General features: G+C 44.1%; 1 protein-coding gene across 1 annotated transcript; it reads left to right on the top strand.

The window, feature by feature from the left end:
- The first annotated feature begins 5,276 nt into the window (after positions 1–5,276).
- Positions 5,277–8,395, top strand: LOC123422396 (protein DOUBLE-STRAND BREAK FORMATION-like). The gene is made up of 5 exons (XM_045107683.1): positions 5,277–5,396; positions 5,474–5,684; positions 6,070–6,213; positions 7,406–7,538; positions 7,784–8,395. Exons 1-5 carry the CDS (start codon positions 5,293–5,295, stop codon positions 7,957–7,959), a joined length of 768 nt encoding a protein of 255 aa, XP_044963618.1. The 5' UTR covers positions 5,277–5,292; the 3' UTR covers positions 7,960–8,395.
- The last annotated feature ends 7,572 nt before the right edge of the window (positions 8,396–15,967 follow it).

Below are 15,967 nucleotides of genomic sequence, written 5' to 3'. Positions count from 1 at the left end.
TCGGCACCTCCACCCCCGACTCGAGGTCGGTTGTATGTAACCCTAGGAACCCCTGGTGTCTATATAAACTAGAGGGTTTCATGTGTATAGGCGGGTCGACTCATCAAGGGTTTTAGCTCATACAATCTCGAGGTAGATCAACTCTGTAATCCTCATACACCATCAATATAATCAAGCAGGACGTAGGGTTTTAGCTCCTCAAGAGGGCCCGAACCTCGGTAAATACCGTCTCCTTCGTCCCGTGCAACCCATCGATCCAAGGTCCACAGCTCCGGACTCGCTACCCGAGATCTGCCAGTTTTGACACCGACACCTGACGTCAAACCGATGCCCAAAAATACTATAAATCTAGAAAACCCTAGAACTTAACCTAGAACTTTTGCCTTCCAAAGTGATCTCACCCGAAGCCCTTTTCCAGCACCCTAAGAAAGGGGGAAATCATCAGTGAAGGCCATCTTCATCATCCTATCGGTCTCCATGACGAGGAGGGAGTAGTTCACCATCGGGGCTGAGGGTATGTACCAGTAGCTATGTGTTTGCTATGTGTCTCTCTCTCATGTTCTTGATGTGGCACGACCTTGATGTACCACGAGCTTTGTTAATATAGTTGGATCATATGGTGTTCTTCCCTCTTTATCTTGTGGTTAATTGAGTCTTTTCCTTTGAGGTTTCATTATGTTGGATTGAACACTTTGGATTTGAGAATGCTTAATGCATGTATTGCATGTGGATACCCATCGTGAGAATGGGGTACTCTATTGAGTCGCTTGATATATGCTTTAGTAGTCAACTTATTAATTCGTGTGGTGACATTGGGGTAATCTAGGCACATAGGATGAGTGGATTCCCGTGGTGACATTGGGGTAATCTAGGCACATAGGTTGATGCACGTTTTCATCCTACTTTCTCTGATAGAAACTTTGAGGTACCCTTTGAAGTTCTTTGTGTTGGATTGAATATGATCAATCTGAAAATTGTTTGATGCATGTCGAATAATTAACTCGTGGATACTTTTGGTGACATTGGAGTATCTAGGTGGCATTAGAGTTGATTGATGTGTATCATATGGTGTTATTCTAGTAAGAACTCTAGGCCTATTTGTGACACTTATAGGGTTGGCTTAATAAATTGACCGAAAAGAATAACTTTGAGGTGGTTCTACTACCTACAACAATTTTATCTTATGTTCTCCGTTAGATAGGAACTTTGGAGTGATCATTTGTAGCACATTGAGGGATGGTTATATGATTTAACTATGTTAGCACTGTTGAGAGATTGGACAAGTGAAATTATGCACCCTGTGCCTTGTTTGAAAGCATTGCAATACCTTTTGCGCTCCTTTTTACTACTTGATACCTTGTTCTTTATATTTCTAGGTTACAAAACCTATATCTACCATCCATATTATACTTGTATCACCATCTCTTCACCGAACTAGTGGACCTGTACAATTTACCATTGTATTGCGTGTGTTGGGGACAGAAGAGATTGCTTGTATTTGATTGCAGGGTTGTTTGAGAGAGACCATCTTTATCCTACACCTCCCATGGAATGATAAACCATGGGTCATACACTTAAAGAAAATGTGTTGATGTCCTACAAAAATCCACACTTGGAGGCCAAACAACATCTACAAGAATAAAGTTGTGTAATAGACATCAATATTCCCTTTGCTTCATGATACTTTACAATACCCGAGATGCATCAGTATCCTCCTCAGTCATCACATGCTCATTATACTGTCATCCTCATTACCGATTTACTTTTTTCTTTCTCATTTTCGCGTTTCGGTATCCCCGTGACTAAGTCACATGTGTATCGTCATACGATGATTGATGTCGTCACACTGAGAGGGTCCTAAAAATATATTTCAATCGTCGGAGGAGAAAATTCCACTCTCGAGCGATCTAGTCCATTGTCAAACTTTCGAATGAACCAGTAAGTTGTCGTTACGATCACCTAGTTACCTATGACATTTGAGAAACCCCAAAGCTCACTGTATGGGAAGAAGTGACTGTAATACTCTCATGGACAAAGAAATATAAAACACATGTTAACACTCAGTGTTATAACAATTGATTTCAGACGATATTATCTCAAAGTATAACAAACACGTTTTTGGGTCGATTCAATATGATTGTTCTTCTAATGTCATAATTTGAGTGTTGTTTTTGGGACTATCGTTACGCTTAACGATATCATAAGATCCATAAAATATGATCACCAACAACACTTGAGCGAGTCTTAGAGGCAAGACTAGGAACCTTATTTAACCGTTTATTATTTCACACGTGCATACGAGTTTTCCACCGAATTGCATATTCAAGGATCATAGTAGTTATAGCATCAAATATAAACTCTTAATTATGAATATAAAAATATAAAAATATAATATTATTGTCTCTAGGACATATTTACAACAAGGCTATGCCTCGACCCATTGTCTTACTGAATTACTCATACACGGATCGCAAGAAGTGATCATCAAAGAAGACATAAAGATGAATGCTTTATTGACAATATGTCTTACAATGGTTGTCGGATGCGTTACATGATTACAAGTATTGCTAACCTGGGGGGTAGATGTTGCGGTGATGCTGATGTCGCGACTAAGGCAATGAGACAAAAACGGTAGCAACTAAGGTCGAAAGATTGTTTTTGTGGTGTTCTTGATGCTCTCCTCGACATTCTATTCGACTTCCTTTGTGATTCTGGTATGGGGCCCTTTTATAATTGTTGTTGGGGTGGACCTCCCGCATCTGTGAGCACCTGATACGAGCGTTGGTGCGAGTGCTTGTACGAGACACCGTCGTCTGCTCTAATGGCCTTCTTGCGCCTCCATTTTCCTTCATTCATTCTCCATGTTTTCTTGTTTTCTTTTAAGTGATGATTTATATCCTTGTTTGGCTTATTTTCCCGTCGAAGAAAATTAGACAAAGGATTGCACGAGATCCATCATTAATTAGTATTTAGTAGCAATATCTAAGTGATTTTCTTGGGATTTTTAATATTATCCAGTTTAAACGACGGTGTGATGAGCGTAAAAATATCATTCATTATATCAACACTGTATGGCCACCGTCAGATGTAATAAACTTTTCAGATCGTACACACTTAAGTGTTTGGAGTACTATACAACCATGCCAACTCGTAATTATAAGGGATCGCAACAGTTTGGAGAAAAATATTACAACCCAAATTTATTGATTCAACATAGAGGGAGGCAAAAAATGTTCACAAACCTAATTGAGTTGTTAATTAAACCACAACTGGAAACACAAATTTGATCAAGAGAATTTATTAGTAGCAAAAGCGATGTAGTGATTGTAATTGGATTGTGCTGATGTAGTATGATTCTGTAATACTAAATAGTTGCCAAGTACAAAGTAAGTTGAAGAGAACAACAATGATCAAACACGTATGCATGGGAATGGATAATGGACATTGCATGGATGCAATCAATTTTGTAATATCAATAACATAGGAAAATTATAAGCTATAATCAGTTTGGCAATCATATGTAGGCATGCATTTTGTATGTAATCGTATGCATTATTATTAAAAACTTGCACAACATTTTTTTTCTATCCTTCGTTACTATCGGATCCTAGTAAAAATTAAGGCTAAATAAGGCACTCCTTTCATAAAGTATCGGGTCAAAGCATTAACACTTAATTAATACATGTAATCCTCAAGTTACAACCACTTCCTCTGGTACCCTTGTTATTTTCACTTCAACATCTCCTATTCAGAATAATAACATGTGTATATAAGTTGCATATATGATCCAAAAACAAATATATATTCATAAAAACATAAATACATGTATAATAACAGTAGCTTTATCAATCATTTAGAAAGATATACCAATAATTATCAATTTATCAATTTCCTTAGATTTTTGAAGTACATCCTTTTTGGTTTGTAGGATTGGAAACCATACAATTTACTCGTATGGTTTACTTTGCATGCAATTCCAAAGGGCCTTTCTCATAGAGTCCAACCTCGTGTAAAATTTTCTTTGTTTCTTGAATGATTTGACGATTGTTGCTCGCGTCTGCTTCGTTTGTATGGCAAACATGTCACACACAATGCTATTGGAAAAAGTTCGTGCACTTTTCTTGTTAGGCAACGAGGCAACTTACATATTGCCTCATAAGTTTCATTGCAGATTCACCCGCAAAAAGAAAACTTACATTGCAGATTTCAGTGTTTTTGGTCCCCGTAAGATTCAATATGTCACGACATTAAAATGCTACATCTTGCTGTTTTGTGTTTTTAAAGTTGTGCCAATCAAGCAGGCTCTTATAATGTGGTAATTCGCGTTTGAGCCCAGGCTCACATGCACTCGATGAACCATAATTTTGAAAGTACTAAAAAAATGCAAAAATCTTTTTTTTTTGCATCGAAGATGCTCCAACGTGCTAGGTAAATCTGGGCATGGGCAGCCCGACCCGGTGACCCGGCCCAAAAAACGCGGGCCGGGCCTGGCCGGGCTTGGAGTTCGGGCCGGGTATTCAAGCCCGGGCAGTAGTTCAGGCCGGGCTCGGGCTTGCACAAATCACCATTTTACACGGAGGCCCGGCCCGACCCAGCCTAAAAATTCCCTTTTTAATTCGTTCGGGCTAGGCTCGGACCTGAGATTTGCATTTTTTGGTCGGGCCGGGCCAGGCTCGGGGATGAGATTTTTTGGTTCGGGCTTTTCAAAGCCTGCCCCGAAGCCCGACCCGGCCCGGCCCCGTGTACGCCCAGGTTTAGTGCTAGGTGCGTGTAAAATTTTAAGGCGAAAAGACATGAGAGAAGCTTTACACAGATAAAGTCAGCCCCAAACAGTGTTTGTTTTCAATGTTTCTTTGAAACTCTTTTACCGAGAGTTCCTTAAATGTCATTTTACCACGATTTTTTGCAGCTAGCTAGCCTACTTGAGTATATCTTTGCTACTTTTTTTATCCGGAATTACTTATCAGAAAAATTTAATTAAAATAGATGTATCTAAAACTATCTAGATACTCATTGCTTCAACAAGTATTTATGGACGAAGGAAGTATTTTATTTAAATGTAATGTTCATACACATGGGGGTCGAATCGCCGCACTCCTTGTAATGGGCTGAAACTAAAGTGACCGCAAGAATGAAAGATTGAAATTAAAAAAATTGACAAGGCAGTGCATATGGGCCGGATTCAGCATATCATACCGTCTCAAAAATGCAACTTAAACAGGCCGAATAAATACCTGCCAACTCCGACCTCAGAGTTTCAAATCAAATCAGACCACCACCACGAAAAAGCGTATGGCGATGGACCAGGAGGGCACCACAGCCCACCAGCGGCACGGCGGCGGCTCCATCACCGACGACGCCCTCTCCCTGTTCGCCTCCCGCCTCTCGCACCACAGGTACGCACGCTCCATCGCCTCCCCGCGCCAGCTTCTGCAACATCCCATTTCAACCTCTCCCCGCATCGATCGCGCAGGTTCGGAGACGAGGAGCTCCGGGTACTGGAGGCGGCGCTCTCCACCGGGGGCGATGTTGCCGCGCTGCTCAGCACGCGCTCGGCAGCCCGGAAACTTCTGCGGGAGAGCGTGGCCGGGGCGTGCGCCGCAGCTGCGGTCGAGGGGGACGGGGCGAGGCTCTCCGTCGCCGACTTCTTCGCGCGCGCCTTCGCCCTCGCGGGAGATGTCGAGGTGAGGACAAATTGCGCACGCTGTGTGGTCCAGTACCCTGTTGTTTTCGCTCTAGGGTTTGGTTTGGTGTACAGTTCAAATGCTTATGTTCAGTATGGACGGTGCCGCGGCATGCAGTTTTTCAGGGTTCGATTTGTGAGTTATGATGCAGTTTCAGTACTTCAGCTCAGTATATAAGCGTGTGCTGCGGCATATGTGATCTGGGATGCAGTTTCAGGGTTCGATTTTTGATGCTGTTTCAGTGCTTCAGTTTGTATAGACCCCGTCACAGACCATTAGTTTTTCTTGGGAATTGATAGTGCCACCGTAGCTCTTTGGATGGTAACAGACCGTGTTTCATTTTGTTCACTGTCACTTCACTAATTGTTCTAACTTATACTGCCAGAGCTGCCTTGCTATGAGATATGAAGCGCTGGTTCTGCGAGAGGCCAAATACTCCGACGACCTTCAATTGCATGTATTCCATGAAGAATGGTTAACCTTTGCACATGACTCTCTTGATAATGGGTTCTACACCATTGCTTCCAAGGTAGTCTTGCAGTCCGATTGAGCTGTAGTATCTCTTCACTTGTCTTGTATTAGTTGCCTGAAAATAGCCTAAGATGTTGGTATTGCTTGCATGTTATATTCAGTGTATCGGTGATTCTTCCTTGTACGGTTATAATCCCTACCCTATTAAAAATGACTTATCACTACTGCAGTTAGTCTCAGTAGTTTGAATGTCTTTAGGCCCAAATTTTGCTTAAGGCCCTGCCCCCCAGGTGAGACAGTCTTACACTCTTACTCATGCTGAACATCTCGTTTGGAGCTTTCGTTCTAGCTTTGTCCAAAAGGAATACAAAGTTACGACCGGCATGGAACCTCAAGCATCATGTGCTGGTACTACTAATGCTCCAGGGTGTTGGTGAAGAACAGGAATCAGTAATATTGTCATAATCCAAAGAAGTGGTCAACTTGTAACGGATGATATATCATATAGTTGGTTCTGCAACCTGATATCTAAAGAGCTAGCAAATATTTCTCTGCATTGCACTCTTGTCTGTTTTACATCGCTATCTAGCTTAATAATGAAATATATACTGGAACAGATTCTCATTATTGGATAGATTGATGCTCTCTTTCAACTATAATTTTACTCTGATAATAAAACTGGTGATGTGGTATAATTTCTGCTTGACAAAAAACTGATGGCTTAATCCTGGTAGAAATAATGGTTGAAATAACTCTCCAAGGGGATTTTTTTTTGCTGCCTTACTCACATATTGAATTATTATTAATACCTCAACATGTACTCTTATAACATAGTCTTAACGATAAAATGAAAACTGACCAACTTATTCAAATGAAAATGCATCCTTATTATCACTTACTTTGAATGAAGTAATGACAGGTGTTTCATGATTGTGCTATTTACACTGGTGTTGTTTGTTTTTTTGTACAACTGAGCACATATAAACATAGAACATTCCGGAGAATGACATTGGCTAAATTGTTTAGTCTGTCTCCTCTATCAGCTAACATCGGATACAGTCTCATCAGCACCTTTTGCGAGTATGCTATATTTAGCATGTCAGTCTGATCAGCTCTTTGGGGTTAAATTTTCTGGAGAATTGTATTGTGCTGCTTGAACTGCAACTTTGTATTCTGAATTACCCCATGATTGTATTGTTACTTTGTTAGTCTCATCTGTTACATTTGTTACTTTTTTGATGTACTTCTAGGCTTTTGCGAATGCTCTTGTGCACATTCATCCCATCCACTTGAACGCTACTAATGCGACACTGAAGAAGAACAAGGTCAATGATATAAGAGGACTCCAAACCTTGGCCAAGTCATTATCTGCACAGCGTTCTGGTCAGTTTTGTAATGCCATGAATAGTGTAAATTATGTGTTGAGAAACTGTTTCTGCTTTAACCAGAGAAATAACTTAAATGCCAAGAGTGAATACACATTCTATTCATGACCATGTAGTCTTCTTGAAGCTGTTGGATAGCATAGCATACCGTAAACCTTGCAATAGTCAGGGTAATTAATCTTCTTTTTGATCTTTTAAACTTTGGGGTATCAAATTTTAATACTGCTGCTTGTACTGTCACAGTTCAGACACAATCCGCTGAATACATGAAAAGGAAAACTTCAGGCGTTAATGAAGAGTGCAATTTACATTCAGAAAAACCGAAGTTACCGGCGAACTTGATGTTTAGGCTGGGGATCAAAACAAGGAACACACAAAAACTACTTCTTAGCCGCAAGAGAAACTTAGAAGAGGTTTGATTTCGAGCATTTATCAGTGTGGATCTCTCCAAGACTGCGAAGAGTGACTTGATCATCTTTCCAAGCTATTTTGGTACAAAAGGTGAATTTCATGCCTTAGTTTTTCTTGTCGTTTCCCACTGTAGCTTCAAATTTCCTAGTCTAGTACTTATTGAGCATATGCAGCATGTAACATCAATATATATTTTGTTTCATTACAGTTATTGGTTGGATCTTTACAGGCTACCTAGATAGCTGGGGTTGTTCCTCTCCGTCATTAACGTTCCTTCATTAAATACAGTACATCCATACCTCTGTATGTGTCTCCTTCTCAGATTGCAATGATAAGTGCTTTGATCAAAAGAAGACCACTTTGATATTTTTCTCTGTAAGATAACTATGTCATGGCATACGTCTTATTATGCAAAATGGATATGTGGGGTCTCCGTTGGTAGCATGTGCATGTCAGTCATGTTCATTTTCTTTGGTATCATGCATGTGCTGTTTGGAACTCCTGTTCCATATCTTTTTACCACGCCATGCACAACTTAACACCTGTTCTCCGTAAGTTTTTTTCTTACTTTGTAGCATTGGATTCCTGAAATGAAATGAAAATGATTAGATAATCACCTCTTGCTTGAACTGAACAGCCAATAACAGACAATGACACAAAGATAAGATATTGCCGTCAGCTTACGGAGTATCCACCATTACAATATTAAAATGCATATTGCACTAGCAATCAACAACAACAACAAAACCTTTAGTTCCAAACAAGTTGGGGTAGGCTAGAGTTGAAAACCTTAAGATCTCGCAATCAACTCATGCTTCTCGCACATGGATAGGTAGCTTCCATGCACCCATGTCCATGACTAGTTCTTTTGGTGTTATTCTAGTCCTCCAGATCTCTCTTTAGGGACTCCTCCCATGTCAAGTTTAATCTACCCTTACCTCTTTTGACATTATCAGCACACTTTATCCGTCCGCTGTGCACTTGAGCTTTTGGAGGCCTGCGCTGAATATGCCCAAACCATCTCACATGATGTTGAACAAGATTCTTTTCAATCGGTGATACCCCAACTCTATCACATATATTATCATTCCGGACCTGATCCTTGTGTGGCCACACATCCATCTCAACATGCACATCTTCACTACACCTAACTGTTGAATATGTTGCCTTTTAGTCGGCCAACACTCAGCGTCATACAACATTGTGGGTCGAATCGTAGTCCGATAGAACCTGCCTTTTAGCTTTTGTGGCACTTTGTTGTCATAGAGAACGCCAGAAGCTTGGCCCCACTTCATCCATCTAGCTTTGATTCAATGGCTCACATCTTCATCGATATCACCATCCTTCTGCATCATTGACCCTAAATGTCGAAAGGTGTCCTTCTGAGGTACCACTTGCTCATCGAGACTAACCTCATCCTCCTCGTGCTTGGTGAGCTCATGCTTCACCAAGTCACATGCAATACCGATAGCCCTTGTACTGTCAGACAGTTAGGGAGTCGATGTAGTAGCAGACACACCAAAATCCTCAAGTAACCAATGTAACCAGATCATCTCAGCCGTCAGCATAGCCATCGCGCAACTCAGCCTATGTACTCGAGCGAGAAACTGCAGTCCGTTTCTTTGTCTTCCAAGCAATAAGAGAGCCGCCAAGAAAGACACAGTAGGCATACAACGAGGGTCGATCAGAGGGATTACTAGCCCACGTAGCATCAGAGTAGGCCTGGAGCTCGAGGGAGCTAGAGCGGGGAAAGAAAAGGCGATGAGAGATCGTGCCACGAAGATATCGTAGAACACGGAGTAGGTGACTATAGTGGATAGAGGTGGGGGTGAATCAAACTGGCTGAGAATGTGGACAGGATAGGAGATGTCAGGACACGTAACAACAAGATAGACAAGGCTCCCAATGAGGTGGCGATAGCGAGTAGGATTAGGAAGAGGATCACCGTCAGAAGCACGAAGCTGAACGTTGAGCTCCATAGGAGTCACAACAGTGCCTCATCACCGAGAGCGGCTCGAGCAAGAAGATCGTGAATATATTTTTCCTGGGAGATGAAGAAGCCATCAGAGGTCGAAGAAACTTCAATCCCAAGAAAATAGCAAAGTGGACCAAGATCAACCATAAGGAACTGGTCGTGAAGGCGGGCCTTAACAAAGGCAATGTAGTTAGAGTCATCACCAGTGATGATCATGTCATCAACATATAGATGGAGAAGAGTCCAACTACGAGGAGACGTGTGAACAGACAAAGGAGGATCATGATCACTCGGCGAGAAGCCAGGAACAGTCACCACAGAGGCGAACCGCTCGAACCAGGCGCGAGGGGTCTGTTTAAGACCATAGAGGGAGCGACGAAGTCGGTAGACCATACATCAGGAGCATAGTACCTCGGGGGTGGCTGCATATAAACCTCCTCACGCAACTCACCATTGAGAAAAGCGTTATGGACGTCAAGTTGAGACACAAACCAATGACGAACAAAAGCCACATCAAGGAGAGTGCGGACAGTGGTCATGTGGGCCACATGAGCGAATGTCTCATCATAATCGCGGCCCTGCTCCTGCTGAAAGCCACGAGCCACAAGACGAGCTTTGTAGCGCTCAAGAGAACCATCGGAGCGAGTCTTAATCTTATAGACCTACTTCCAGGTGATGGGACGAAGACCAGAAGGAAAGGAAACCAGATCCCATGTGCCAGAGCGCTCAAGGGCAGCAAGCTCCTCGGCCATCGCAAGCTGCCATTCAGGCTGAGTCGTGTCAGCCCGATAGGAAGTGGGCTGAGCAACAACAAAGAGACCATACCGGTTAGGAGAATAGCGATCAGGTGGGGGCGACGCCGAGCACGAAGGTTATGAATAGGGGGAGGCGTGAAGGGAGGCGCTCCGAGAGTGGAAGGAGCATCAGTAGAAGCATCCTGAATACGAGGGCGGCGAGTGTAGTGGAGAGGAAACAAAGAGAGAGGGCGACAAACCGGAGAGGATGGCGGCGAGGTAGATGATGAGGGTGGGGAGGAGGATGGAGGGGAAGGTGGTGTCGGTGGTGGATGAGGAAGGGGGAGAAGTGCCAGAGGAAGGGGGAGACATGGGGCAAAGAGGAGGGTGCATTGGGAAGAAGAAGAAAAGAAATATCATCCACAAAGAAGCTCAAGGAGGAAGGACGCGGGTAGTAAGAACGAGACTCATCAAAAGTCACATCATGCGAAATGCGCAGCCGACGACCAGTAGGGTCCCAACATCTATAGCCCTTGTGCTCATTACTGTAGCCAAGAAAAACACACTCAACCGATTGGGCAGTCAATTTGGTGCATTCTCATGGGGAAGAAGAACATAGCACACACATCCAAACATACGCAGAGCTGAGTAGTCAGGAGAACGACCAGAGAGATGCTCTATAGGAATACCACCCTGCAAGGCAGACGATGGCTGAATGTTGATGAGATAGCTGGAGGCAGAAACGCCTCAGCCCAAAAATGTCGTGGAAGAGAGGCAGCGATCATCAGCGCGCGAGCAGTCTCAAGCAGATGACGATGCTTAGTTCTGCAACACCATTCTGAGCATGGGCACCAGGACACGAGAACTGGGCAAGAGTACCCTGTTCCGTAAGGAAACCACACAACATCTGAGAGATATACTCTCCAGCGGAGTCAGCATGGAAAATACGAATGGGAGTAGAAAACTAGGTGTGAACCATGGCAGCAAATCACTTGTATATAGAGAGAACCTCGTTACGAGATTTCATAAAGTAGAGCCAAGTGTAATGAGAGAAATCATCAATAAACAGAACATAGTAGCGATGACCACCTTTCGAATCAAGGGGAGCAGGACCCCAAACATCAGAATGAACTAGTCAAAATGATGCTGAGAGACCGACTCACTGGTAGGATAAGGTAACTGGGTCTGTTTGCCAAATCTACAACCATTACAATATAAAGAAACATCTCTAGAGACAGACCGTAAGAGGCCTTGACGCACTAACGATGACAAGCGAGAGCCACAAATATGACCAAGTCGATGATGCCACTGCTGGAAGGACGCGAACGAGGAGGCAGCAAGAGCATGAGAACTGGCAGAAGTGGTGGCAACGGAAGGAACACAAAGCCAATCAACTTCCCAAAGGCCCTCTGACTCACACCGCCGAGGGCCACCACCAACCAGAGCCTTGGTGCGACGATCCTGGATAGAAGAGCAAGAGTCGGTATCAAGAATGTCACGACAACCAAAATCAGTAAGTTGGGCAGCGGAAAAAAGATTCATGGTAAGACGAGGAACATGAGAAACACTAGGAACAGAAAAAAGACAGTAGAAAGAGTGCCACGACTAGCAACAGGAAGAGGTGTGCCATTGGCAGTGTGAACATTAATAGAAGAAACAAGAGGTCGAAGAGAAGACAACGTGGAAGATTCAGAAGACATACGAAAAGAAACTCCAAAGTCCAGAACCCACGAAGATGTACCTGATTGTGTAGGTGCCGACGGTAATGGGGAGACGAAAGCAGTCACAGCAGCAGCCTAAGCCGTTGATGAAGAGCCAGAGGAAGTCAGTATGCGCTTGAGCCGCACATGTCCTGGTCAGTGAGTGACAAAGTCGAGGAAGACGCATGAGTCCCACTGGAATAAGCACGCCTCACATCTCGCTGCTTCTGGCGACAGTCGGACTTTGGGTGACCTGGCGGGGAGCAGTAGCCACAGAAAGTGTCACGACGCGGGCCCTTGTCTGCATAAGGAGGGCGGCCCCCCTCCCCCTGAAGGTGTGGGCAAGAGTGGTGGAGCGGTGAGGCGAGCAGACGACACAGGAGCTCGGGCAACCAACACAGAGGGAACCACAAGTAACCCAGTAGAACGAAGACGGGTCCCCTCGGCACGAAGCTCAACAAACACCTCCGAGATAGGGACACGACCGCGAGCAAGCAAGTGAGCACGACGAGGCTCAAACTCGGAACGGAGGCGAGATAAGAACTCATGGACACGCTGAAACTCCATGTCTGACCGGATGGTCTAGCAGCAACGGCAAGCATCACAAACAACTGTCCGGAGAGAGTCAAGATGGCGCCAGCTGGCAGAGCTCTGTGAGTAGAACTCATCAACAGAAGAGTCACCCTGCTGAAGAGCGTGCTCTTGACGTACCACAGATAAGTAGAGAGCATCACCAGAGGGCTGATAGCGCTGACAGAGATAAGTCCACATCGCTGCAACGGTGCCGAGCCCCCTAAAATCCGAAGCAAACTGAGGGAGAACACTCGCAGTGAGAATAGTAGCAGCCCGAGCATCATCATTGCACCACTAAGTGTAAGCAGATAGATCATCTCGGTAGACAGAAAGAGCATCTGAATAAGCTGAGGCCTGCTGATCATAAGCATCAATCGCAACATCAATGAGAGCTTTGGCTGCATCCCGATCAACCTGAGAAGCATCAATAGCAAGGACATGCGGCACCGGCGAGATAGGAGCCACGGGAGCAACATGGCATGACGGACAGGGGACTTCGCCAGAGAGAACACCCCACAAGAGAAGACCGCGCAATTGGATACACATGAAACCCACGAACTCAACATAGTTGGTGTCATCAAAGATCACCGAACAACGAGGAATAACAACATAGCCTGAAGAAGACATGAGGAGCTCTTTTTTTCGGAGTCAATTGCTAATGTAGGCCCAGATGGCGCTCATGATGCCAGAACCCGAGCGGGGGATCGGCTTGGGCGCAACAGCTGGGAGAGCAGGGCCGGACGAAGCAGCCGGCGACGGCTGCAGGACGAGGCAGGCGGCGGCGGTTGCCGGGCGTGACAGGAGGTGGCGGCCGCCGAGGAGGGGGCGTCAACGGCCTGATGGGCACGTGGCGGGGGCAGTCGGACGAGGAGGAGATGGCCAGGCAGGACCGGACGAATCCAGGTAGAGGGAGCAACAGATCCGGGCAGGGACTGCCAGCGATGGGCGGATCTGGCTACGGGCGAAGGAGGCACAGAGTTGCATCGTGCGAAGGAGAGGCTAACCTAGCATTTGATACCATGTTGAAGAATGAGCAACTGACTTTCACAGAGGGCCAAAGGCCAATATATGTACATGTGTGATAAAATGCAGGAAGCCCCTTATACAATCGGGATATACAGTTAATGGGACTATACACATCTAACACTTTTGCTCCCTGTATCTCTCTATATGTTGTCGTACCAAGAAAATGGATTCCATGGTCGACCTCCCACGCATGAAACCAAACTGATATTTGGTCACGCTTGTCATTCTTCTTAAACGACGTTCAATGACTCTCCCATAGCTTCATTGCACTAGCAATGTTTTTGCTAATTGTCTACTGCACAATCTGATTAGATGAAGTGTGCTTATCCAATAACCATGTAGGAGCCTGCTTCATTATCTAAACAAAAGTGTAGAATAATGCTTAATATTATGATTTTCTTTGTTCTATCAAATATAGTTAGGTGAGATTTTTTATATTCATATCGTGGACGAGCCTTTAGACCTGAGATGATGAGTATGTTACCTTCGGCCTCAGCTACTATCACTGCCGTATTCACCGTGTACTGCTATGAAGAGCAAAAAACTATACTAAATTTATGCTGTACATATTTGTATTTATTAGGATCACATGAAATGATGCTTATGTTACAATGTATTTTCTTTTGAGATAATTTGGTAGGGAAATATTGTGCATTTAACTTCTTGGAAATATTGACTTGTTGAGCACAACAGAATGAGACAATCCTAAGGCGTTTGTTTTTCCAACAAAGAGACGGTATTTTTAAGGAAGGGGAACGCGTACAGTAGACCAAAAGTAGTCGGACCCTTTTCTGGACCTGTGCAAGCGGGAGCTACATGTACCGGACTGCCCTTCTATTTTCTAGACAATATATGTGAGTATCCTAAGGCATGACATTTTTTTTTTGAAACGAAGGCAAAAGCTTTGCCTCATCTCATTAATAAAGAAGAAGGTTTAACAAGGGCATAAGTGAGGGCCATCACCCCTCCATAGATGGAAAATAAAACAATGGTCTACTCTCGCGGCATAATCGAGCTCAAGCGTTTTGATGCGATGGCTACGTTTCGTTGAGCAATAGGACAGTTTACCTTGTAGAATTCAGAGTAGAAAGAAAGCTCTCTTGGAAACACATGAAAACTACAAGGTTGGTGGTGAGAAATGAATAGTAACTTGAGAGCATGTGAGTAACCTTGGAATGTCAGACACTTAACATGTGGTAGTGTCGGTTAAACCCAACTCTGAAGTTTGATCCAAGAGGCACATGCACACACAAGGCGAACCTAACGTGAGTTAGCTAGTGGTCCAGGTCCATCCTGATAGATGGAATCTTGGAACCTCTGTCCTTTTTTCCTTGTGGAAAGGCCGGGTCTACCCAATTGGAGGCGTTTACATGAGATGGGAACAAGTCGTCGTGTTGGGGAAAGGAAATGTCTGTTGCATGTTCCAGTGCCCTAGGAAAGTTAAAGAAAAGTCTACTACACTGTGGGTTAGTCTTAGTGCCTGGAAAATAACCCGGACTGATAAGAGGGCGGTAAAAGAACACGAGGTAAATGAGACTACAGCTAGCCTGCCTATGACCATGCGTGGGTGGCTCTGTTAGTCCAGCGAGTTTATCAAACCATGTGATGGATCCGTTTGGACTTTGAAATTAAGCAGGAACTATGCATGAAGACTTATTTGCAATGGCCTCTTGGTGTTGGTTCTTAGCGGTGAAACATTGTCGGCAGGTTAACTATTTAGGGGTGAAACATCCATGCCTGAAACTTTCTTGAGTTTTGATAGCAACGTGCATGTGCATGCACGCATCGCAACAACTTTAGAAATCCTGCCTCCTTCCTGGGTCAGGACCCGTACTTTGTAGTGCTCCTTTTCCCATGCACTAAGAAAGGAGGACGCTGCAGTACACGAGAGCACAGAGAAAGAATTAATATGCCTTTCTTCGACAAATGAAAATCGATGCATGCATGGGAGGCAAGACTTTTGTACATGTTGATATATGATACTGGCAGTATATACTATGCTTCTTGT

This window comes from Hordeum vulgare, unplaced genomic scaffold (assembly GCF_904849725.1).
Source record: "Hordeum vulgare subsp. vulgare unplaced genomic scaffold, MorexV3_pseudomolecules_assembly, whole genome shotgun sequence".
Taxonomy (NCBI): domain Eukaryota; kingdom Viridiplantae; phylum Streptophyta; class Magnoliopsida; order Poales; family Poaceae; genus Hordeum; species Hordeum vulgare.
Note: the sequence above shows the minus strand (reverse complement) of the source record. Positions and strands in the feature narration are given on the sequence as shown.

What these genes read in the sequence shown, in the direction of transcription:
- LOC123422396 (XM_045107683.1), top strand. Translation starts at nt 5,293, where the DNA reads ATGGCGATGGACCAGGAGGGCACCACAGCCCACCAGCGGCACGGCGGC. An exon ending in TCCCGCCTCTCGCACCACAG is followed by an intron (nt 5,397 to 5,473) that starts GTACGCACGCTC and finishes TCGATCGCGCAG; the next exon opens with GTTCGGAGACGAGGAGCTCC. An exon ending in CCCTCGCGGGAGATGTCGAG is followed by an intron (nt 5,685 to 6,069) that starts GTGAGGACAAAT and finishes TTATACTGCCAG; the next exon opens with AGCTGCCTTGCTATGAGATA.